The sequence below is a fragment of the Peromyscus maniculatus genome, chromosome 12 (assembly GCF_049852395.1).
Source record: "Peromyscus maniculatus bairdii isolate BWxNUB_F1_BW_parent chromosome 12, HU_Pman_BW_mat_3.1, whole genome shotgun sequence".
Lineage (NCBI taxonomy): Eukaryota > Metazoa > Chordata > Mammalia > Rodentia > Cricetidae > Peromyscus > Peromyscus maniculatus.
In genome coordinates, this window is record NC_134863.1 from 5,159,256 (window position 1) to 5,184,296 (window position 25,041).

At 54.2% G+C, this 25,041-nt stretch overlaps 1 protein-coding gene across 10 annotated transcripts in view; it reads left to right on the plus strand.

Annotated features, from left to right (window-relative positions):
• Arvcf (ARVCF delta catenin family member) overlaps positions 1 to 25,041 on the plus strand; it is a 62,445-nt gene that overhangs the window by 28,053 nt on the left and 9,351 nt on the right. For 3 of the 10 annotated variants that reach the window (XM_042259023.2, XM_076548482.1, XM_042259022.2), the window contains exons 3-6: positions 11,625 to 11,813; positions 16,440 to 16,670; positions 23,889 to 24,047; positions 24,221 to 24,747. In XM_042259023.2, coding sequence (XP_042114957.1) covers positions 11,712 to 11,813; positions 16,440 to 16,670; positions 23,889 to 24,047; positions 24,221 to 24,747 — 1,019 coding nt within the window. In that variant the 5' untranslated portion in view covers positions 11,625 to 11,711. Of the gene's footprint in view, positions 1 to 11,624; positions 11,814 to 16,439; positions 16,671 to 17,634; positions 17,710 to 19,698; positions 19,928 to 23,888; positions 24,048 to 24,220; positions 24,748 to 25,041 lie in introns of those variants that run through there. The other 7 variants (XM_015987918.3, XM_076548484.1, XM_015987921.3 and 4 more) reach the window with 5 other exon arrangements.

Genomic DNA, 25,041 nt, shown 5'->3' on the forward strand with positions numbered 1-25,041 from the left:
CCTATTCATGAGGAAATTCATGTCTGGGACTGTGAACCTGGTCAAAAGCCCATGGCTGGGAAGGTCGTTCGTTCATAGGCTCTAGTGTGCAAACCACAGCTGTTTTGCTAAGTGGACATGATTCACCCATCAGATTCCCTTCTAAAGGACTCTTTATGCCCATAGATTAGTGTTGCTGTCAGCTTTGGTCAGAGAAGCTTGTTTTTGCAGGAGACAGTGGTAACTGCAGAGACTCGTAAGTGCTGGGCCATAAGTGGGACATCTACACCTGACTCCTCCAAGGCTTAGGGAGCACCATAGGAGAAGAGATGGGAACACTGTAGTAACTGCAGGGAGGAGGGGGGTGGTGGAGAATGCTCATTCCTGCTCGCTCTTGGGCAGGACAAGGCCATTAGCTCTTGAAGACTGATCAGCTGGGGCTGGAGAGATGGCTTAGTGGTTAAGAGCACTGGCTGCTCTTCTAGAGGTCCTGAGTTCAATTCCCAGCAACCACATGGTGGCTCACAGCCATCTGTAATGAGATCTGGCGCCCTCTTCTGGCCTTCAGGGATACATGCAGACAGAACACTATATACATAATAAATAAATAAATCTTTAAAAAAAAATCAGCTGTAATTATCCATACACAATTTGCACAGGACTAGTGGCCCTGCCAGCACCCTCTCATGGAGAGGGGACCATCATCCCTTCTTCAGGATTTATAGGATAAGTAGGAGGGACTAACTGGGAAAAGGGAGGGGGACCAGGAAGTCAGGAGAAGATGAGAGGGTAGCCAGGGTAAATATGACCAAAACACACAATATACACACAGGAAAATGTCCTTGACACTGATTATGTGTGTTTAATAAAACAGGTTTAAAAATAAAAGACAAAAGGAGTGTAGTTTCCTTGAGTATAGTTTTTACTAGAAAGGCAAGAAAAATGCTTATTTTCCAGTTCTCTTAATTGTCAGTTTTCAGAATAAATTGATGCCTTAGAAATGTACAGTGAAAAAAATATACAGTGGTTGCTGGCTGTGGTGGTACAGGACTTTAATCCCAGCACTCAGGAGGCAGAGGCAGGTGGATCTCTCTGAGTTCAAAGCCAGCCTGGTCTACAGAGGGAGTTCCAGGACAGCCAGGGCTACACAGAGAAACCCTGTCTCAAAATAAATAAATAAATAAAAAATAAAATAAAATAAAATAACCTGCCCCCAAGAAATACACAGTTATCCAGTGTGTTTTGTTTTGCTTATTTCCTGATGTTTTTATATTTTTAATATTACTCTAAGTTGATGGTTTTTTATTAACTCAAAATGACTTACTGAATTATTGTCATCATTTTTAGCTACTCAGTCTTTGAGATATGGTAATTAAAAGTCATCAATCCAAAACCAAACACAGCAGCAAAAAGATGTTGAGGTACCAGGCAGGCAAATGGCTGGTACCTCTGATCTCAGCTTCTCAGAAGACTGAGGTAGAGCGATCATCTGTCTAGGCTCCTTGAGCCCCACACTGGGCTTTGGGCCTTGCCCTGAGGCTTGAGATCTGTTCCCTTCGGTAAACGAGGACTGCTTTGCTTAGGATTCTCTTTCATGATTCAGTCTTGACAGATGGTCTGTTCCTAGGAGTTTGTTCATTTTGCATAGATTATCCAATTTGTTGGTCATAATTTCTAACCAGGCTTTCTTACTGTCTTTTTATTTTATTTTTATTTTTTGAGACAAGATCTCTTTATGTAGTCCTGGTTGTCTTGGAACTCACTCTGTAGACCAGGCTGGCCTTAATTCACAGAGATCCACCTGCCTCTGCCTCCTGCTGAGATTAAAGATGTGTGCTACCTCCCTGGCTCTCTTCAAATAAAGGAAGAATCATGTCAAAACAAACATTTTGATTGCTGTGTTGTTGAGCTGCTTGGCTTGGCCAGATCTTGTTTCATGTTTCTTGGAGTCACACCCAGTCTGTTGGCAGCCCTCAGTCCACAGATTCTGTTCCCGTGATAGTAGCACTGCTCCCAGGAGCAGTCGGATGACGCTGCTGCTATCTTCATGTCTCACAAACTTCTGGGGGATTACCCAGGACTTGTTCGTACAACAAATATGGGTTCCCTCTGGTTATCCTGAACTTACAGGCCTGACGTTTATTTTCCCTTTTAGTTCTTTGTGTCTTTAATTATGTGTATGTGTGTACACATGTGAGTTCAGGTGCCCACAGAGCTCAGTGGTGTCAGATCCCCTGGAGCCGGGAGTACAGGTAGTTGTGAGCCGCCGGATCTGGGTTCTGGGAGTCAGCCTCGGTCTCCAGTCCTTGATTTGGTTCTTAAACACTCCTGTAGAGTCCAGGGCTCTGGGTGACATGTGTTTGCTCTGAAAAGCCTGGCGGAATGGAGGAGAGCATGAGGCTGGAACTAGAAAGCCTCACCTGCTGCTTCCTGAAGGACTTCAGAGCTGGTTTAATGTTTCTGAAGACCTCAGGTATTAGCCAGACACACGGTCCACACCTGCACTCCCAGTTACTCAGGAACTAAGACAGGGGAATCACTTAAGACCAGGAGTTCAAGACCAGCTTGGGCAACATGGTAAGACCCTGACTCTAAACAAACAAAACAAAAGCACCCTCCAAGTGAGAAACAAATAGTTTTGTGCGTTTTAAAAGCCATTTTCCTAACCATAAAAACATCAAGGATTTAAGAAGTGGCTGCCAGGCTGTTAGTATTTGTTGATGAGCAGTGACCAACTTCTCTAGGGCTTAGCACAGTCTGGTGGAAAAGTGATCCAGGCCCACCAAGCCCGGCAGGTCCGCATAGCACGTCAGGAAACCAGAAGAAAGGTGACCTTGATAAAACTTCTAAAATGCCGAGAGACATGTCCATTACTGAAGCTTCTACTGTGGTTGAATCTGGCTTGTTTCCGCCAGACCTCAGCTGAAATTTAATTTTACTTTATAAGATAATAAAGACTGGAGCCGGATGGAGGCTTGAGGGGGTGATTAGGGCTCTGCCCTCGTGAATAGATTAACCTGTTTGTTTAGTTGTTGATAGCTATCTAAGAGTGAATCTGCTATGCCGGCCGGTTGCCCAGGTCTCTTGTTCTCCGTGTTTCTAGCATGTGATGCCCTGGACCGCTTGCAACCCTACCAACAAGGCCACGCTTGGGTGCAGCCTCCTGACCGTAGACCAGAATCATCAGCCCAAATCAACCTCTTTCCTCACTAACCCCCTCAGTGTGTGGTATTGTTACTAACGGTAGAAACAGATGAAGACAGCCTCCTTCTGGACAGAAAACTCGTCCCAACCCGGGTTCCCACCGAGCCCACCTGGGCACAGTTTCTGCTCTGGTCTCTGTGGTTGAAACTCTTCTGTCCTTGTGCTCGCCTGACTCTGGTCGTGTTTGTCATTTTCGGCTTTTGCAGCTTGAGTTGGCTCTCCACCCCACGAGGCACGGTCTCCGTCACTGCTTTTCCTCTGCAGTCGACTCCCTCTGCTGTGGTTTTGTGAATGTCACTTACGATGGTTCCTTTTCTTTGTTTGCCTGTTCCCAATTCATCATACACTATCTTTAACCTTTCGGGGGGTCGTGGCTATAGTTCCTCACCTCTGTGCTAGTAAATGCACTCACGTGACTCAGCTGCAGGCAGCTTTCCCAGGCCTCTCACAGCAGAAGTGTGGTTGCCGCAGGCCTGTGGTTGGCCTTGAGAAGATCCCCTACCTGGCTGGGGGTGTAGCTCAGTGCAGAGTACCTGACTTAGGCAGAGCCCTGGGTTATCAGTGCTGCACGGTGCTGTATGCCTGTAAGCCCTGCATTGGCAGGCGGTTACGTACTGAGCCCAGGATACGTAGATCCTGTCTCCAATGCTGTCATCAGGAGCAGGGAAGCTGATGACTTAGTGTAGCTTGAGTTTTCCTGCCTTGCCCACAGTCAAGACAAACCTCTGTCACCCGCCAGTCCCACAGCCGCTCAGACCCAACCAAGTAAACACAGAGACTTATTTTGCTTACAAACTGCATGGCCGTGGCAGGCTTCCTGCTAACTGTCCTTATCTTGCTAACTGTGCTTTTATCTTAAATTGGTCCATTTCCATACATCTATACCTTGCCATGTGGCTGGTGGCTTACTGGCGTCTTCACATGCTGCTGGTCATGGCGGCGGCTGCAGTGTCTCTGGTCATGGCGGCGGCTGCAGCCTCTCTGGGATTAAAGGCTGGCTTTCTGGGATTAAAGGCGTGTGCCACCACCGCCACACTTTTGCTATGGCTGTAATAGCTCTGACCCCCGGACAACTTTATTTATTAACATACAATCAAAATCACATTTCAGTATAATTAGATTACCACCACAACTTAGGGATCCTTTTAGGAGGTTAATGTTCAGGGAAGTGGGATACATAGGAGGATCCTTTCTCAAAAAACATCTCCACCCCCTCCAAAGGGATCTCCGAAACATCAGCATTTCCCACTCCTGATGACAGCACTTGGACAAAAGCAAGTCCAGTTCCCAGAGGCTCTGATGCGTGTGAGGTTGGGAAGCCAGACAGAGCACTGAAGGGCCAGCTCGGCACTGGGTGAGGGCGGAGAAAGCCCCTCGCCCATTTCCACTGTGTTGTTTACAAAGGAAGGCGGGAGTCTTCTCACTTGCTTGAAGTTGGTGGTGCCTGGCCTGTTAGTGTGGGTCCTCCAGTTGAGCTGGCTTCACCAGGGAAGATGGGTCAGGTGCTGGCCAGGCAGCCAGGTTGTGGGAAGTAAAGGCCCAGGGAGCAGCCAGAGCTGTCCAGAAGCCACGTGGTAGCCTGAGGTGAGGACAGAGCCGAGACACACAGACCTTTGGAGCCTAGAGCCTCTCGGCTTCAGATATGGTGGGTTAATGCATGGCTGGGTGAAGAATGGGTTTATTTTCTCTGCTGATTAAAGAATTAAAAGGCAGGAAAAGTTTGAAAGTCAAGCAGAGCCGAAGTTTGTTCAAAGAGGATGTTTTTCTTAGAGTCAAACAAGACAAAACAAGGCTGCAGGGCAGGAAAGCTGGAACCTCAGCGAAGAGGAGGGGGAGGAGAGGGCCTGTGCCAGTTGAACAGGCACAGCCGTCAGCATGTGGCAGACGAGCAGCCACCTGTGGGGAGGGAGCTTTCGAGAAAGACGAGGAATCCCACAGTACAAAACCAAACCTGCACACTTAGGTCCTGGCCCGCTCTGAAGAGACAGAGGCAGAGGAAGAAAGACAGGCACACCTTTCCAGTCAGGATGCAGAGAGCAGAGGACCCAGTGGGACCTGTGACAGCTCGGAGGGAATGCTGGGGGCAGGGATTCTACGGGAAAAGTATAGTCTATTAAAGGATGATAATTCCACCTTGGTGTGGCTTACCTACCTTTGGAGGGGTGGGCCCTTGGCCGAGTATTGACTGTGTGGACTGGAGAAACCCTTTTATGTTTTATTGTATTTTATTTTTATTTTTTGGTTTTTCGAGACAGGGTTTCTCTGTGTAGCTTTGGTGCCTGTCCTGGATCTCACTCTGTAGACCAGGCTGGCCTCGAACTCACAGAGATCCACCTGCCTCTGCCTCCCGAGTGCTGGGATTACAGGCGTGCGCCACCACTGCCCGGCTTATGTTTTATTTTTATCTTTAAAGTTAGTCTTTTATTTATTTATCTATCTGTTTATTTATTTTATGTGTATGAGTGCTCTCTCTGCATGTATGACTTTTTGCCAAAAGAGGGCATCAGATCCCACTATAGACGGTTGTGAGCTTCCACATGGGTACTGGGAATTGAACTCAGGACCTCTGGAAGAGCAGCCAGTGCTCTTAACAGCTGAACCATCAAAAACAGACCCCTCTTTTATGTTCTAGAAGCTTGTAATGTCACATCTCCAGCTGGGTTAGAGATTTCATCCTCTTGGCCGGAATGAACTAGTTTTCCCTCAGTGAGGCTCTCGTGCTGTTGTGTCAGGTCAAGGGTCGTGCGCCACTTGATTCTGGCCTGCTTAGCAGGAGGGTCGTGTCAGGGACAGTCCTCCCTCGAGGATCACCTGCATGCAGACAGGTCACTGTTACCAAGGAATTGCAGCTCTGCCCTCCTCCCGGGGGGGGGGGGGTCTTTTCCCTTCCTAAAGCCACGGTGGTGGTGGCAGGCAACAGGGAGAATATTGCCGGTTTCTTGTCCCAGAGGTCGGGGGGCGGGGGGACTGTGCAGAATGGTGCTGGTATTCGCGCCAACGCGTTTCATGGCTGAAGCCACCGATGGCTCTTCTGTTTCCAGCATGCTTGCCTCACATAGAAGTCCTTGGATCAGGGGCCTTCAGCATCCCAGCCTGACACAGTCCCATGCCCGCCGGAGGGCAGGCCTGAGCCCCCCGAGCTGGCCGTGATTTCAGCTTCCACTTGCCTCCTCCCACCTTCCATCCATCCAGAACCAGGTGGCCACAGTTCTACCACAGCTGTGCCATCCTGACAGCCCAGCCGCAGAGGGCCTCCTGCCCCCCGTCATGTTTCTCAGCATCGCCCAGATTGGACCATCACTTAGGCACTACCCACAGGATAGGAAAGGCCAGGGCACGGCAGAGGGGACAGTCTCCTTGCTGGAGTATGGATTCCTTGGGGAAGGAATGAGTGGGGAATGTCACTACATTTTTCTAAGCAGCTGTCTTGAGCGGATGTGGACGAGTCTGCAGAATCCCCATCTTCCCTGGTAGGGGAGCCCCTGAATGTTCTGCGGGAGCCGTGTGTGCTGACTGAGGGGATTTGCAGGTCCCTGCACCGCATCCTCACGTCCACAGTGTCAGCAGATAGCTTGAATGCCAACGGGGAAGCGGGCTGGGGAGGGCAGCATGGGCCCACGTCAGAGCTCCATGTGCTGCTTGCTCATTCACAGACCCTGCTGAGTTGGGAATGGTCTCTTGGCCGGTCTCCCTCGAGTGGGCACACTCACACACAAAAGGGTGGGTCCCCCACCCCCACTGGAGCCCATGCTCTCCCATACTGCCACCAGGACTTGTCCCCCACTCAGGGCTTAGTTAGTAAAGCTGTTGTGGGTCAGACTGAGGTCACTTGGTGAGGGCCTCTGGGCAGAGGCCCAGCATGCCAGGGCACTCACTGCCAAGTGCCTGGTCAGCAGCAGTCAGGGTGGGCAGGACCCCCTCAGGCCAGGATGGCTGGGAGGGATCCATGTCTGGGCTGCCTCTGGCTGAGGCCTGCTGTAGGGTGGCCTGGCCATCTCTTGGCCTCCCGGACTGTGATATTGGAGCACATAAAGAGCCACTGCACTCGGGAGGGTCTGTACAGGGTGCCTGTCACCATGTGTGGGACTTACACTGTCCCTTGGAATGAGCCGGTCCACACACAGTGAGACCCTCCTGACCAGGCCGACCCTGGGGCTGTAGGCACAGCAAAGCTGTTCCAGGCTACAGTTCTTTCTAGAACAAGCAGGGACGTTGAGATTCTCGGGCAGGGGGAACGGATGTCCGAGAAATGAAAGTGACAGAGAGCTGGAGCAAGACCTGGATGCCATCGCCAAGGCCCCTCAGCAGACTCGGTATTGAACCTCTCCTGCCAGCCCAGAAGCTGTACGATCCCAACTGCCTCTCTGCGGAGGACTTCCAGCATCCCAGTTTCCATGGGCTCCTCAGCCCAGCGCTGTCCCGTGGCCATGTTCAGGTGTTTCCTGTCCCATGAGTCTCTTTCCCACCACCCAGCAATGTCTCCTTTGTCCCAGGGAGACAGGAGACAGTAAGACTCTGAAGCTGGGAGGACAGCCACTGCTTGTCCTGGGGGTCTCTCTGACAACCCTTAACTAACTTTCCTTACCAACTTTCCCTGACCTAGGGGCTGTTCTGTGGGTAGTCAGAGCCCGGCACAAACCACTAGACTTCCCCATCCCATCTCCTTAGCTTTGTATCCTGGGAGGCTGGACTGGGGGCCACCTTTGTCCCTCAGAGGCTCTCTGACTACAGCAGGGGGGCGCACCTCAAAGGGGCTTTGTGTTGCCACAAAGAAGCTCTGTCCCTCTGAAGAAGCCTGAGTGTTGCCATGGTAATGGAGGGGCCTGGCAGAAAGGGTCCCACCATCCGAGGAGGCAGGGCGGGGGAGGGCATTGCAGGCCAACACCACAGTCTGCAGGGCTAGCAGCCAGCAGTCAGAGATGCTGCACCTGCCCAGCTGAGGCCCTTACCTTGCAGGACACTGTCCTTGACAGGGCCCCTGGGGGACTATAAGTACTGGCGGGGACAAGAGGGGGCCTCCCAAACCTGCTGAGCTCAGTCCCCTCTTCAGTGTACCTCGATCCTCATGTCCACCCCAAAATGCAGTGGACAAGCTTGGTTCCGTGCCTGGGACCTCAGCGCCTGCTTCCTGTCTCCCGAAGACGGGAAGTCACTGGCAGTTGCAGTCTGGGTGACTTTCGGAGGAGAGGATGGAAGCTGTAGGCTGGCACCTCCACTGCCTGACCCCACTCAGTGGGGTGACCTTGGTGGCTTTGTAAATGGATGGGATCTACTGAGCATCCCCATATCTTGGAGGAGATAAGGGAAATGCCCTGGCGGGACTTTAGCCCGACGACACCTCCAGCTAAAATGGGCAGTGGCTCCATTCCCGTAGGGATGCATTGGACATCTGTGAGAGGACACATGCTGGGGACCCCAGCGACTGTGGGCCTGAGGCACAGGCCCCTCAGAGCCTGCGAAGGTAGCCCCATGGGTTGCAGCTGGTGTCTGCTTCAGACGCAGATGGGGTAGCAGGGCCTGCCCCATTGGGGGACATCTGTCTCCCATACCCCTAGGTTCTTATGGAGAGATGAGTCTCAGGGAACACGGAGGCCTGAAGGAAACCAGACGGAGAAGAGGTGTTGGCCCCCAAGGAGATCTTGATCCCAGGATCTAGCAGTAGCTCCCTGTGGCTCGGGCCTCCTACAGGGCACAGCTTCCAGAATACTGAAATGCCCACCGGCCTGGCATCTTGCACTGACTGACAGTCCCCAGAGTCTCCCAGTCACGGACCTCAGGCTCCTCAAACCTCAAGTTACCTGGTCCTTGGCCACAGTAGCACCCTGTCCGTGATCAGAGCCCCAGACTCTCAGGTCGGCCCCGACATAACCCCTAATCTCCCCAGATCTTTCCACTCAGAGGCCCTCTGTTTCGGGGCCTACCAGCAGTCCTTGACCCTTGCTTGACAAGCCCTGGGTCCAGGGTGCCCATTAGTGTAAGGTAAAAATCCGCTGAGGACTCCCTTCCCCGTGAGGTCCATTCCCCAAAGCAGTGCTGTTGAGGCACTGTGGGCACACCCTAGGAGACAGAAGTCCCTGAAGAGTCTGGCTCCCCACCCCCACCGGACTCTGCCAGAACGGTCTGCCTCTTTGTGGGAAATCTAATTTCCAGGCTGTATCTGATTAGGTTTTCCAGGCTGCCTGAAAATCCAGCTGCTTCCCTGGGCAGCAGGCTCGTTCCTCCCCCTCCCCTCCATCCCCTCCTCTCCCTCTCTCCCCCTCCCCCCTCCCCCAGCAGGCTTGGCTTTTCCAGGGCCTGGTTGAAAACATAGCTTCCTCTTCCCCTTTCTTAGACTTGATTATACCCATAACCCTGCTTCTCCAACGTGTGTACCTGGAGCCCTGGGTCAACCCTAGTACCAGGACACCCCAGCTACAACTGTGACCCCAGGATGTGGGTCCTTCTAGTCTTTCTGTGCTTACAGGTGCACACAACCATTCCCATGCCTCTTGCTTGAGGTCTTCAGCCAGTCACCTGTGTATGCCATTTTACCCAGTTTCAGCTGGTTTTTTTTTTTTCCCCTGATTTATATAAGAGCACCTTATGAGCAGCTAGGTAGTGGTGGTGCACACCTTTAGTCTCAGCACTTGGGAGGCAGAGGCATGTGGATCTCTGAGTTCCAGGCCAGCCTGGTCTAGAGAGCAAGTTTCAGAACAGCCAGAGCTACACAGAGAAACTTCATCTCCAAAAAAATAAAACAAAATAAGCCAATAAAAATAGAGTACCTTAGCCGGGCGGTGGTGGCGCATGCCTTTAATCCCAGCACTCGGGAGGCAGAGCCAGGCAGATCTCTGTGAGTTCAAGGCCAGCCTGGGCTACCAAGTGAGCTCCAGGAAAGGCGCAAAGCTACACAGAGAAACCCTGTCTCAAAAAACAAAAAAACAAACAAACAAAAAAAAAAATAGAGTACCTTATGAGTTAAGGATATTACTTTACTGTTGAGTGTTAAATACTTAATCCCAACAGGACAGCTGTCTTTGAAGTTCTGTATGTCTGCCCTCCTCTGTCCCCCACCGCCTCATTTTTTAAAAATAATTCCTCTTATGTGCATTGGTGTTTTGTCTGCATGTATGTCTGTGTGAGGGCGTCAGATCTTGGAGTTACAGACAGTTGTGAGCTGCTATGTGGGGGCTGGGAATTGAACCCAGGTCCTCTGAAAGAGCAGTCAGTGCTCTTAACCGCTGAGCCACCTCCCCAGCCCTCTTCTTGAGCTCCTAAGCCAGCAGTCACAGTTCTCCGCGTGTGGGTGATGACTCTCGAGGGGTCGAATGACCTGTCACTCCATTCACAGGGTCCCATATCAGATATCCTGCACATCAGATATTTACAGTTCCTGACAGCAGCTAAACTACAGTTTTAAAGTAGCAGTGCAATAATTGTATGGTTGGGGTCACCACAACATGAGGACCTGCATTAAAGGGTTGTAGCATTGGGAGGGTTGAGAACCATCTTAGGCTCCCATGATCCTCCTGCCTCAGTCTCTCGAGTAGCTGGGAATGTAGGAGCGTGCACTCCATGCAGCTTCTTCCTTCCACTGTCTTCTGGAAACGATCGAGGCTCCGAGGGCGGGGGAGAAGGGAGGAGAAGGGAGGGCCGGCGGTCCCCCGCCCCCCCCCCCAGCCTCTGCCGTGCTGGAGGCGCTGTGTAGCCAAGCCGCTGCTGTCACGGCACCTAAAATGCCTACTGTGTGTGTGTCTCAGTGTGTCGCTTACTGTTTGAAAATGTGACCGCACTGTGTAGTGTTTTTGTTGTTTTAGTATACAGAAATGTTTCGTCCTCACAAAGTCCTGCCAGTGCATCCTTACGCTGCTGCGAAGAGGCTGAGAACAGCGCCTTCCTCGCCCAGCACCCCAGACCCTCCCGCCAGAGACTCTGTGCTCCAGACCTTGGTGCATAGTTTGTGAACCTCATGCTCCAGACCTCCTCTGACTTGTCCCAGCCTGGGCACAGTGCCTGTCCTTTTGAGCTTGGCTAGAAGCCGTTCCCAAAATTCTGGGTATCACTTGACCTCAGTGAGCATGACAAGATAAAGATGGAGTCCTCCCAAGGCTTATTATGTATATAGGACACATGTCTTCTGTGCTGTCAGAGCTGGGGGCAGGAGACCAAAGCTGCTCCCATGATGGCCTCGCAGGCAGAGAGGATGGGCTTTGGCATGTCTGCATCAGCTCCTGCCAGCCCACTTCCTGGTGCCCCGTCCTTTTCCTGCATTGGATGTGCAGAGTGCGGAGTATGGGTTGGGAGGAGGTTTGGCTGTTCCCAGTGTCTTCCTGGGCTCTGATAGGTGGCTGGGAAAAAGCCTGTAGCCGGGCCCCCTCCCGCCCCCTACTGACCCTTAGGAAATTCCTTTAATTCCTCGACCCTAGTTGGACTCAGCCCTGTAATTTGCTTTTCCGGGCCAGGCCTTTGGCTGTGTTCTTTCCGAGGAGGAATGTCTGGGTCAGCAGGAAGACAGCGGCTGCTGCTGTGGGTTCCAGGGAAAAGAGTCAATGTCCACCCCGTCCCTGACGGTGCCCGCTGCCCCCCATAGAGTGGTGACAGCTCCATTTGCTGCAGAGGACACAGCCACTAGGCATCCTTTCTCTGTGATGGTGAGACTGCATTCTTACGCCCGTCATTTACGCTCCCATCTTTCCATTCTCCCTCACTCCCATCTCACTGTGTCGTTCTGGCTGGTCTAGAACTTTCTACTTAGATCAGGCCAGTCCCAAACTAACAGATCTGCCTGCCTCTGTTTCCAGAGCGCTAGGACCATGTGCTTGCCCAGCTGTCTGTTTTCATTCATCCTTCCCTCAGCTCTCTGGCCTCCAGCCATTCCTTCGATCTGCCCTGTCTCCCACACATCCCTACCCATTCACCCATTTTCCTGCCCATCAGACTATCCGCCCTCCAGCTGACCTCTCGTGGGCTCATACAGCCTGCTGCTGGCACCTAACTGTTTTCTCACTCATTCATTACCTTACCCCTTCCAGCCAGCCTCCTGTTCTCCCATTCTTCCTCCAGTGACTCAGTAATCTATCCACTCCCTCATCATACATACATCTTCCAGTCTACCATCCATAATCATCTAACTCATTCTCCTACAGTCACAGCATCCACCCACCCACTAGCTCATGAGTCCATAGCCCACCATCTCCACTGCCCACCCCTTCATTTACCTGTTTGTCTGTCCCTCTCCACCCATTCACCTGCCTACCTCTCTGCCACCCGTCTGTCCATCCCATCTCCTCTGCCTTCCTGTCTGTGATTTACTGTTTCTCTAGTCTCCATCTCTGCCTGTTGCCTGGATCAGCTTGCTCCTGCCTAAGGTCTCTGCGCTGTGCCTCTCCCTGCCCGTGTGGTTATGAGAGCACAGGTAAGGGGACCCTGAACCCGGCGCTGGTCACTGACTGCCTTCTGTGTCTGTGGCTCCAAGGCTAGGCTGTCACTCTTTTTTTTGATTTTGCTGTTGTTTTTAAAAATCTCTCTCTCTCTCTCCCTCTCCCTCTCTGTGTGTGTGCGCGCGTGTGCATGTGCACGCATTATGTAAGTGCAGGCACCCACATACCACAGTGCACATGTGGAGGTCACAGGACAAACTTTGCTGTCAGTTCTCGCTGTCCATCTTGTTTGTGACCAGGGCTCTAGCTAGCCTTGGAACTTCCCATGATTCTCCTGGAAGGAGCATGCTAGGATTACAGACACTTGTGCCACTGTGTCTGGTTTTTACATGGATTCTCGGGACCAGAACTTAGATCTTCAGTTAAGTGAAATGAACACTTTACCCCCGCCCCCCAGCCATCTTCCTAGCCCTGTGTTTTGTCTGTTAACTTGTTTTGTTTTTGTTTTGAGACAGGGTTTACTATACAGTGCTAGTGGTCGGGTTAGCCTCTGCCTCTCAAGACTGAGATTGCCCATGTGTGCCACCATGCCTGGCAGTCACTGTTCCTTCACAGTTGAGTTTTCCAAGTTTAACCTCAGTCCTGACTTCACAACTCCCTCTTCTAAGTTCTTGGGTCCTCTGGCCTTGTTCTGGTGTTCGGTCACACCGAGAGTCCCCTTTATTCTGTCTCGCGCACATTAACAAGAACCGTGCGGCTGGTTGTTGGGGCCTGTTGGGGTGTCGTGTGGTGCAGAGGTGCTGGTTGTCCCAGGTGAGCAGAGGCTGGCAGTGAAGGCCAAGGCCCCTGGCCTCACACCTCCTGACTGTCCTGAGGTGATTCTGGGCTCCGGCAGATGCCTGCCCAGTGCCCACCCCCTAGCTAAGATCTGCAGCCCTGTGCCCCAAGCCCTAGCTAGGAGAAGCATCTTTGAGGTCTCTATGGTCAATTTTTTTTTTTAAATCATGCATTTTTGCTTCCCATGACAGCATATATTTATTGTTTTTGTTTGTTTTCTGAGTTTCACTATGAAGCTCTAGCTGTCCTAGAACTCACTTGGTAGCCCAGGCTGGCCTCAAACTCACAGAGATCCGCCTGCCTCTGCCTCCCAGTGCTGGGATTAAAGGTGTGCGCCACTACATCCAGCTTTATAATTATTGTTTTAATATAAAAATAGCATTTTGAGGGGCTGGAGAGATGGCTCAGGGGTTAAGAGCACTGGCTGCTCTTCCAGAGGTCCTGAGTTCAATTCCCAGCAACCATATGGTGGCTCACAACCATCTATAATGAGATCTGGTGACCTCTTCTGGCGTGCAAAGTTACATGGTGCTAGAATGTTGTATACATAATAAATAAGTAAAATATTTTTTAAAAAAATAGCATTTTGAGTTACTATCCAAAAAAAAAAAAAAAAAAGCTGCTCTGGGCTGGGCATGGTGGTGTACATCTTTAATCTCAGCACTCAAAGCAGAAGCAGACAGATTCCTGGGAGTTCAGTCTGATCTACAGAGTGAGTGAGTTCCAGGCTGGCTAGAGGTATAAAGTAACTTTCAAGAAATCCAAAACAAACAAAATAAAACCCTGTCCTTTGGGGTTCTGAGCCTCGGTCACTCACGTCTCACGTGTCTTCATTTGTCTCATATCTGGGCCTCCTCTAATCAGCCTAGATGGGTACCCGCAGCCCGTGGGGTCCGTACCACATCCCAGAGCAGGCAGGGCACACATAGGCTGGAAGATGGCAAGGGCTCCACACTCATCTCTCCGCTCTGCTGTGGGAATTGCCAAAACTCCACCTCTCCCCAGCCCAGCTAGTGTTTGGGGGTGTTCCTTGGGAAACACTAGTGATTTTACTCCGGGTTGTCTGAATTGGACAATGGAAGAGCCAGCGTGGGTTTGGCCGTTTTCTCATCCTAGCCTCAGAGTTCTGGACCCCAGCCAGCCGCATCTACCCACCCTTCAGAGCAAATCTTTTTGCCCCAGAGCTGTGGCATGTTTAAGGTGCCTTGGGGCTGGGAAGCTGCCTCTAGGCTGCAGCACAGGCTTGCTTGTGTCAGATGCGGGTTGGAGGGCACAGGGGTGAAATCATAGGGAAGGCAGGGATCACTGTCTTTACACAAGATGGAAGGAAGTAACTCTGGTCCACAAGATCAACAGCCCCATCTACATTGTGGTTCTAAAGCTCAGCTTAGGTGGACTGATGCTTCAGGCCACATAGTTCAAGTGGTCAGGCTCCATTACCCACCTCAGTCCTCCCTAGGGTCAGCTTCCCTCCAGGATGGGCCCTCTTCAGGGCTTGCTCATCATGCTCCTGTCAGCACCTGGGCCCTGCTGTGTGGCGGCAGGCTGAGAGCCCCCGCTGTGACGGACGATGCCCTTGGTTCCTGCATGCCATGGTGTCCAGAGCCCAATCTGTACCTCTCTTCCTGTTTCTTTGCCTAGTGGTCACCACCTCTGCCAACAGAAGTTTGGCTAATTTTATAGGCTATGGTTGACTGAGGACAGTTCCTCTGCCCACACCAGTGTTTCTGCAGGGTCACATTGGCAGTTTTACTTGTGTGACAGGTGCAGAGGAAATGAACAGCTGTGGGGGCCAACACTCACTTCTTGCCTTCACTGGGCCTCATTTCCCCAGCTGTCTTGCTAGGGGGACTGTGCTTTTTTACCTCTGAGATACATGTATCACCAGCAGGCTGCTGCAGAACTGGTCTTCCGTGGATGCCACCCAGTACATGCATGACATTCCCATGCAGGGGCCTTCCTTCTCTTAGCTCAGACACTATTGGTTCAGGGGTGAGTGGTCCAGGGGTTTCGCTTTAGGGGGCCAGTGTGGAGCCAGCGGGGAGCAGATCCCAAGCAGCTCTGGGCTCCAGGCCACACACCGAGGGCGGCGTATGGTTGTACCCCTCCTGCAGCCAAGAGCCAGGATCTGGGCTTTGCATACTTGGCCTACTTTTTGTTGAAAAACAAACACACTGGTCAGCCAGAGAGTGAGTGGCAAGGAAAAATGCTGGCTTATGACCGCACACATCAGGCCCCTCTCCCTCCAATCCCCCGGGGCTCCGGGGCTCCAGGAACAGCGCAGGGCTGGTGTGAGGGCAGGCCTGAGCCTCCCTGAGGCTTGTGAACTCCCTTCCTCTGGATAAGGCCTCTCTCTCTCACAGTCCAGTTTTAAGCAAGGGGAGTCCAAACTTAATATAGCTCTGCTAGAGCCTCAACCAGGTTTTATTCGGCCATGAGAAGCAGAGACAACCCTGTCCTGGGTGGAGTGGCTGGGAGCGGAGGCTGGACTCCTGGTCCACAGTCAGTGTTTCTAGGAGCTGCAAGGTAGTGGTTCTCTGCCCGCTTCCTTGGTGTCCTGTGCTTGGAGCGGAATAGCCCCTCACATCCGGCCCGCTGGCTGCTCTGACCTGGCATACTGACTGTGTGGCTGCTGATGACCCTCAGCCTCTGTGGGTCCCTGTGAGACAGGACTGAGGTGGTTCCATGAGATTGGAATTAGCTCTCAGAATCAGGGGCAGCCAGAAGCCTGGAGCTATTGAGTGCTTATCACACCCGCTCTCCTCAAACCTATCAGGCTCTGAGACACCCATGGTCCATGGCTCAGCTGAGCTTGGCAGGAAACCGAAGAGCCTGGGTCAGAGGCCCAGCCTCCCGGGGAGGGAGTTGCCTGCTTCCGGCCAGCTTCAGATTAATGGCTTTTAATTTAGAATTTAATCAATGCAGCTTCCCTCCAGAGAGCTGGATGCTCTGGTCTGGGAGAGTGTCCTGTGATCTGTGAGTAGGGTGGCAGGGGGCCCAGGATGGCCTCACCAGGTCAGTGCTCCGCCCCACCCTGAGCTTGTTCTGCTTTGCCTGCAGGCGGCTGGCACCCTGGTTATGGAGGACTGCAACGTGCACTCGGCGGCCAGCATTCTGGCCTCGGTGAAGGAACAGGAGGCCCGTTTCGAGCGGCTGACGCGGGCGCTGGAGCAAGAGCGGCGCCACGTTGCCCTGCAGCTGGAGCGTGCCCAGCAGCCTGGCATGAGCAGTGGTGGTATGGTGGGCAGTGGGCAGGCCCTGCCAATGGCCTGGCAACAGCTGGTTCTGCAGGTAATAGTCTGGGGGAAGGTGAAGACAGCCAAGTGAGGAAGCAGTTGAGGTCTTGGTGGATCACAGCTAGCATGCAGTGACTTGTAGGTCTGCTGGGCCCTGGGGGGAGGAAAGGGAGGAAAGAGCAGGACATGCCTGACCCTCAGAATCGGAGCCCTCCCTTGAGTGAGCCCTCAGGGCCTAGGTAGCTGGATTGGATCTGTTTTGTCCAACCCAGCAGGATCTCACCATCTGCCTACAGCTCAGTGACCTAGCATCAGTTTCTCCCCAGGCCATTGCCCTTACACAGCATTCAGGCCCCAGGTAGGGAGCTCTGTTCCATAGCCAGGACCTGAGAATGCTAAAGTGGGGTGCACAGCCAGGCACCAGAGTTTCTTGGCCTTTCCCCACACCCTCATGATGCAGGGAGGTCCCAGAATGAGTAAATGCAGAGGTTTGGAGTCTGCTATGATTATCAAGGTTTCCATTATGGCTGAGGCTCAGCCAGCTTCCAGCAGGAAGAGGAGGCCACTCCTCACCACCCAGAACAGACGCTCGGCCCTGTGCTGTCCTCTGAGCTCCTCAGTCTCCCTTGTCCAATTCCTGCACTCTTAACCATGGCTGCCCTCCCATGCATTCCTCCTCTCTAGTCCTCCTGGGCTTTCATCCTAGGGGACTATGCCTAGCATGCACTTGCTGGAGACTGGAGGAACTCTGGCCCATTTTAGCCAGAAAGGGAAGGAGGCACTGGGCATGTGAGACTCACAGACAAGCTGCCTGTGTTAGGTTTGGGGGACAGGTTGGGACTGGCCCCTGAGTCTGTCCTTGTCCGATGGTTCACAGGTAAGAGTTCCCACGTCCATTTACATCTACTCACCTAAAATGTAGAACAGTCAGAACCAGATTTCCAGATCTCCAGGAGACCCCAAGCCTGTTGGGAGCCATTTTCCTCCTCCCCACTCCCCTCCATTTTTTTCTCTTTGAGACAAAGGTAGCCCTGGCTGGCTTTAAACTTACAAGAGATCTGTCTGGCTCGGCCCTGTGACTTCTGGGATTAAAGGTATGCTCCACTACATCTGGCTGAAGAGCCCTTTTTTCAACTACATGGTGCTAAGTGGTTCCTGAAGGCAGAACAGTGAATTAGCACTGGGGGAGTGGACCTGGATGAGTGGACCACACCCATGAGGAGCTGAGTCAAACTCCAGACTCTCGGTCTCAAATGGTGAGGCTGTGATACAGTGCGTGCCTAGTTTACAGGAGACCCTACCATATAAAACCATATCCAGCCGAATAGTTCTCTACCCCTAACCTTCCCTACCATATATAACCATATCCAGCCGAATAGTGAGCTCTGTACCCCAGACCTTCCCTAATCTTCTAAGGCACTAGAACAGCTCGGCTGGGCCACATGAGGTCAGTGGCAGTCACTGACCCTGAGGCTGTTCCTCAGGCACCAGGGAACTCAGTGCAGCCCTCCCGGGACAGAACAGGCTCTGTTTTCCATCTCATTGACAAGCAGTATGGGAGGACAGACCCAGGGCACCCTCAGGGTCAGCACCCCGCCAGGAAGCTGTTCCCACAGTCTGGAGCTGCCGACTTCAGGCTGTGTCTTCTCCTTACCCACTACCCCATCCCACTCTTGGCTCTCTTGGCTCTAGCCAGATCAGACTGCGGACATGAAGAGGCTTGGGCTGGCCGGGCCATTGCCTCAGTGTTGAATCTTTGTGTAGGAATCTCGATGGGAGGTGACCCAGGACCTACCTGTGAGGCACAGGTCAGCATAGGTGGCTGAGAACTTGGGGTGATGGATGGGGCCTGCAGCCTGGGAGCTATAGTCGAGGGCCGCAGCCTTGCCCCTTGGGCTGTTCCACGGCCCTCCCTGCCTGCCTTGCATCACCTGGAGCAGAGCGGGGTGGGGTAGGTGGGTGGGCACTGTGACCTGGCTGCTAGGCTACTGCACTTGCCTCGGGCTTAGCCGAAATGCGTTTGTGCCTGGGACACTAGCAGCTAGAAAAATGCACAGAAGACAGAAACAGCTTCACCGTAAGACCCGGCCTGCATTCCCTCCTAAGTGTTCTAGTCACTGGTCCGGGTGACTGTGGGTGGAGGATGGAGGTCAGAGCATGCTGGACTGAGTGGGGAAACCGAGGCCAGCGGACACCTCGCCTGCATGAGCATGTTTGAACATCTCACAGTGCAGCCACGTCAGGGAGGCAAGGCGGGGCCTCGGGGCAGGTTTCACTTTTCAGGTTGGGCTGAAGAGCAGGCGGGCAGGAGGCGGGGAATCCAACCTGGGCTCCTTCCCTGGAGTACCCTCCGAGCCTCCCTGGGCAGGCCCCAGGTCTGCTCTCATGGTCCTGCTCATTGTCTCCGCTCTCCTCCCTGTGCTGTCTTCCTCCGGCAGTCAGACTCCCCAGGTGTGCTGCTGGAAGGCTCAGGGTGGAGCAGCCACGTCTTGCTGGCTCTGATTCCCACAGCCCGCTTGTCATTTCCCAGGAGACGCAAGGCTTGGGAGACAGGGTTTGAAGCCAGCTCAGTTTCCAGGGCTTCTGACAAGAGCCACAGTCCAGAGATTTTTCTAGCCCAGAGCAATTCCAGACTTGGCTTTTGGCCCCACTGTTTGATACATTGTATTACCTTCAGAGGGTGAGAAGACACTGTGTTTTCATGGGGCGCTCCAGACACAAACCGGGTGCCGGGTGCCGGTAGGGTCATGCACTAAAGTCCCCACTAAGTTCTGCAGTGACCTTGACTTGGAGACCCATTCGGAGTGAGGGTCTGAGGATTTGCAGTTTGACCATACCAAAACTATGTCTCAAGGCAGGTGACTCACGGTTCGGAGAAGTAGCTTGGCCCAGGTCGGTAACCTTGCCCCTGATCTGCTCTGTGGTACCTCAGTTTACACAACTGTAGGGGTGGATGGGCGTTCACATTCGGAGACCTCAGCAGGAAGACTTTGCCAAAGTCTCTCGGGGTGGGGGTGGGGGTGGGGTACTGACCCTAGGGCGCGATGCTGGGAGCCAAGACCTAGGGGCTGGCGACCGGTCAGGCCTAGCTGCAGAGTCCCGCCCAGGCCTGTTGTGGGCGGAGCCTCGCCCGCCCCGCCCGGGTGCGCCCCGCCCGATTGGCTGCCAGCCGTGGCCGCTGCCAGGTCCGCCTTCACCGGAGCGAGTCAGTAGACCTGGAGCGGCCCGGGGGCCCGCGGAGCGCGGTCCGGCTGCCGCCCCCGCCGGCTTGCAGCCCCGAGCCTCGGTCCGATGCCGGCCGAACTCAGACAGGTTGGAAAGAACTCGGTCCCCGCGGGGGGCGGGGGCAGTGTCCTGAGGCCCCTAGCCTACCCGGGAAGACCCGCTTTTGTTTAGGCGAGCCGCGAGCGCTCGGCAGCTATTGTCTGCTCCCGAGCCGGCATTGCTGACCCCGGGGCCGGGAGCGGTGGCGGGAGTGAGCCTGCTGCCTGCGCGGAGGGGGCGTGTGCGAGCACCGTGTGCGAGCACCGTGCGCGGCTGTACGGCAGGGGCCGGAGCCCCGCGTGGGGGCGCAAGCCGGGAGACCCTGCGCTCGGATCGAGCATGACTCCCAGAAGGGTGCACCCCTTCGGCCGTGGGACAGGTGGCGGGGGTCGAGGGGGCGGGACGCAGGGCCTTCCCAGCGGCCCCTCCCCGGACAGAGTGAGGCCTGCCTGCCAGCCCAAGGAAGCTGGCCTAGGCCTCTTGCTCCCTGGGGGCTCTCTCGCCTCCCCTCCACCCGCCTTCCGCGCGCCTCTGACTACACTCTGGGGACCAGTGGAGCAGCTTCTGGAGGTTTAATGGAAACCCTCTCTGCCGCGGCATTGCACGTGAGGGGAGGGGAGGGGAGGAGCAGAGGCTGGTACTGCCCACGTGTGGTGGCGGGAGGGGTCTGCCGGCAACCAGCCTATGTGCCTTCCAATACTGGTGAGGGGCAAGGATGCAACCTGTGCTGTGTTCAGAGAGTGGGGTTGGTTAATAGGCAGGGAAATTGCGGCCGCTTGGAGCAGGGACTGCCTAAAAGACACTTGGTGGTGGAAGGGAACTCTCTCACACACCTGATAGGGTCCGCAGGTTCTGACCACTGACTGCCCAGGCGGTCGTGAGTTTAGAGCCAGTGTGTCTGGGGTCCCAGCTTAAGGAAAGCTGGGAATGGTGACACTTGGCCCTCTCCCTCGCTTGTTCAGCCCACATGCCCCTTGGCCTTTTAGCCACTGCCTCGGGCCACGTCCCTGACAGGCTCGCTGTTCCTGTGGGCTGTGGAAGGGTTGTGCAGAATGCTGTGGGCATAAAAAGAGATGGTGTTTTTGTGGTGACCAAGGGCCTGTCTGGTAGGAGATGCCAGCCTGACTTGTCCTACACTCTGCCTAAGAGGGCCATGCTGGAGTTCAGAACGCAAGCCATCCATCCACTGGTGGCCATCTTGTGCCCTCCAGGGCCCTGGGCGGTGTGGGCTCCGGGTATGCATCTCACTTTATTCTGTGGTTGATGTATGTCAACAGGTAACGCACAGGGTGTTGCACAAGGCTTATGGTCTGTTCTGCAAGATGTGGACTATAGATGCTCATCCATACAGTGCATGAGCTGCTACGTCCCATTGCGTCTTGGTTTCCTCTCCTTGGTCCTGGCGTTGGGCGTGTGGGTGGGATGGGTTCCTGTGGCCTTCCCTTCTGTGCATGAGGAAACAGCTCTCACAGGTTTGTTCAGCGCTGTGCCCTGTGGGGCTCCTCCGGAGCATGGTGGCCGGGTAGGTCCTCCACAGGCAGGGAGAGAGCTCTAGCAGACCCCAGGCCTGCCCAGAATCAGCTGTTAGGCTACAGGGTAGAAGTATGGAGAACGAATAGGCCGTTGGGTTGGTATGACACACGGAGACGCTCCACCAGCCTTCACTGTTGAATGTCGATCTTGCTGCTTGTCAGCACACCATTACACAGACCCGCCACAAAGAAATTACAGAAGCTGAGTCCCAGGGTGGCCTTGAGCATCTTACTGCCAAAGGCCTCAGTTTCCCCATCTGTACTACCACTGAAAACCCAACAGTCAGTTGGTGATAGGGTGTCAGTGACTCCTTCCCTGTGCATTGGAAGCACATGTAAGGGCTAGTACCAATAAAGGTACAGACAGGTGGGTGGTGGTGGGGTGCATTTGAGAACGGGCATGTACATAAATCTGCACTTGTACCTGTGTTCCTGACTGGGAACTTATGCATGTATGTACACATGCTCCTGTTTGAGGGGTTAGAGATGTGTGCTTGTGTGAGTCCAGATCCCTGCCTGTGTGTGTGCCCAGGCATGTGTAGCTGGCCTGATTTTTCCCAGGAACATGGCTGACTTGACACTCTTGGCTGCCTGGGTGAGGTCATTAACTGTTTTTAGCTTCCTGAGGTCATTTGCTAACAGAGACTCTTGGAAGCTCAGGATCCCTCAGCCCATATGTTAGTGGGAGACTGCTACTGTGGGCTGCCACCCTTGGCTGGATCCTGTGTGTCATATCCTCAGCACAGCCCAGGGTCTGTGATTCACAGTGTCCTCTATCCTTCCTCACTTTACTACCTAGATAGAGAGTCGGGCAGTCTTCTTCTTTGAATGTTTAATATATGTAGATGCATGCAAATCTACACAGGGGCCCTGTCCCCTGGCAGAATGTCCCAAGCAACTTGTCCCTCAGCCTTGCTCCTCCCCCTCCTCCATATCTAGGAATGCAGCCCCTAGCCTCCCCCTCCCCCCAAAAAAACAAACAAAAACCCTCTTGACTAGCTCCCCAGGGTCCAGCAGTGAGGGCTATGGCTTGACACTCAGTCACCAAATAGAGATGGGACAGCCCAGGCCTCAGCACAGAGCTGTCCCAACTACCCAGTGTCCTTGGAGAAGTGCCCATGTCACCCAGTCTGGCATCTTTCCAGTTGTCCCCGCATTGGGCCTCGTCTGTTTCTCTTTCCCAGGGAACAGGGTCTCCTCTTCCTGGCCAGGCCCCAGCAGACATTCCATCTCATCCCTAGGCTAGGAAAGTAACTGCCGAGGCAATGTCCCAAAGAGGTGAGGCAAAGCTAAAGCCTTCCTCGTTAGATAGGTTCCTGAAATCCCTCTGCTGGGACTGCATAAGTTCTGGGCTGCCCTGCTCCTGAGGGAGGGAGCAGTGTGCTCTGTGCCTCCACTCGCCTGTGTTCCCAGAGCCCAGGAGACATCCTGTCATGCTAGTGATACACTTACACTCATACACTGTCTCAGTCAGGGACCAGGTGCTCCCCTAGGACAGGAGCCGGCCAGGCAAGGGCATTGTGGCTCCTGAGCTGGGGGAGATGCAGTGTGAACCACTAACCCTCCCCAGGTGAGGCACAGCCTTCTGCTGACCCAGCCATGGTTATGAAGGAGTGTGTCTCCTCTAACCCGCCCATGGTAGCTTGAGTTCCAACCCCTGTCCAGGCCAGATGCCAACCCTGAGATGTTGACAGGGTGAGGCCCTGGGCCCAGGGCAGACGGTGGCTCTCAGATCCATGTGCCACTCTGCACAGCAGGAACTGGCCTGTCTCTTTGGAGTTGGTTTCCACACTGGCTAGTCTGACTAATATGCAAGTGGGCCTCAGTCCATAACGGTCTTACCTAGAATTCCCACATCACGCCTCTGTGCAGGGTGACAAGGTGGCTATAGTTAAGAATCCATGTATCTAGTGTCTGATATGATGCCTGGTCTCCATGTCCCAAGAGCATCTGGGCCGGAAGGAGCAAGGATACTGTAGCACTGTGGGTGGGTGTTGTGCTCTGGGAGGTGGGTGTCTCGGAACTGTGAGGACTGCTGGCTGATCTTGGCACAGGATTGTGTGAACCGTGCTGAGACTGTGTCTCCAAGACTTGGCTATTCAGAGTTTGTAGAGGAGGATGGGGAGGAAGGCCTACTTGAGGAGGCAAGTGACATCAGGAGAACATCTTACAGGACCTTCTTGGTCCTTTTTGGGCCTAGAGAAGCCTGTGTAGAGCCAGCCTGGCTTTGTCAGAGCACTGTCCAGGTCTCTAGAGCCACCAAGCCCATAAACGACTTCCTTGTCCGTCAGGTCACCAAGAAAGTCAAGGCTATGGCCACAAGGATAATAGGCTAGGTGCCTTTGGTCCAGATGGACTCCCCTTGGACCGCATCCCTAGGTTGAGGAACTGATAACCCCTGGTGCATGGTCAGCGGAAGTCCAAGGCAGAGCCTGTTGTGCATGGAACCTTGACCGCTGACACCCTTCTCCTTCTAGGAGCAGAGCCCGGGTAGCCAGGCATCGCTGGCCACGATGCCGGAGGCACCTGAGGTGCTGGAGGAGACGGTGACAGTGGAGGAAGACCCTGGCACGCCCACCTCCCACGTGTCCATTGTCACATCAGAAGATGGTACAACCCGGCGCACTGAGACTAAGGTATGTCCAGACCCAGGCAAGAAAAGGGCAGCTTGGACAACCACAGGCGTCCCTCTGTGGCACGGGCATGTGAGCTGGCCCCTAAGGACCACTATTTGTTTGGATGGAGAACCCTAGCGCCGTCCAGGTCTCTAGAGCCACGAAAGCCCATGTGCCACTTTCTTGTCCGTCAGGTCACCAAGACAGTGAAGACTGTGACCACAAGGACAGTACGCCAGGTGCCTTTGGGCCCGGACGGACTCCCCTTGCTGGACGGTGGCCCCCCGCTTGGCTCTTTTGCTGATGGGCCCCTGGACCGGCATTTCCTTCTGCGTGGTGGTGGCCCAGCAGCCACGCTCTCCCGAGCCTACCTCAGCAGTGGAGGTGGCTTTCCCGATGGCCCCGAGCCCCGCGATATCCCAAGCTATGGCAGCCTGTCCCGAGGGCTCGGGGTCCGGCCCCCACGTACCGGCCTCCTGGGCCCGGGGCCTGGGGATGGCTGCTTTACACTGCCTGGCCGCCGAGAAGCCTTCCCCATGGGCTCAGAGCCTGGCCCGCCAAGTGGCCGCTCCCTGCCCGAGCACTTCCAAGCTGAGCCGTACGGCCTTGAGGATGATACACGGAGCCTGGCTGCCGATGACGAGGGCGGCCCTGACCTGGAGCCTGACTATGGCACGGCGGCGCGGAGGAGACATGAGTATGGGCGGGGTCTCCGGGCCAGGTGAGCGCCGGCTGCTTGTGACTGCCTCTTCCGGGAATTCCCACTTCCGCTTCCCAGCTACAGAGTATCCCACGGGCGGCCAGGCCGCATTTCAGTGTGAACTGGCTTCCTCTCTCCCCAAGGATGGCAGCAGGAGCAGGCCTGGGGTGATAAACATTAAGCTGGTGCCAAAGCCTAACGCTGGCTCTGTTCCAATCACCTGCTGGCCAAGAAGGCCCAGGCGTCAGAGGCTTACATCTGATGACATCACATCAGAAGATGGTGTGACTCCGCTTAAGGCCTCGGATGTTTCTC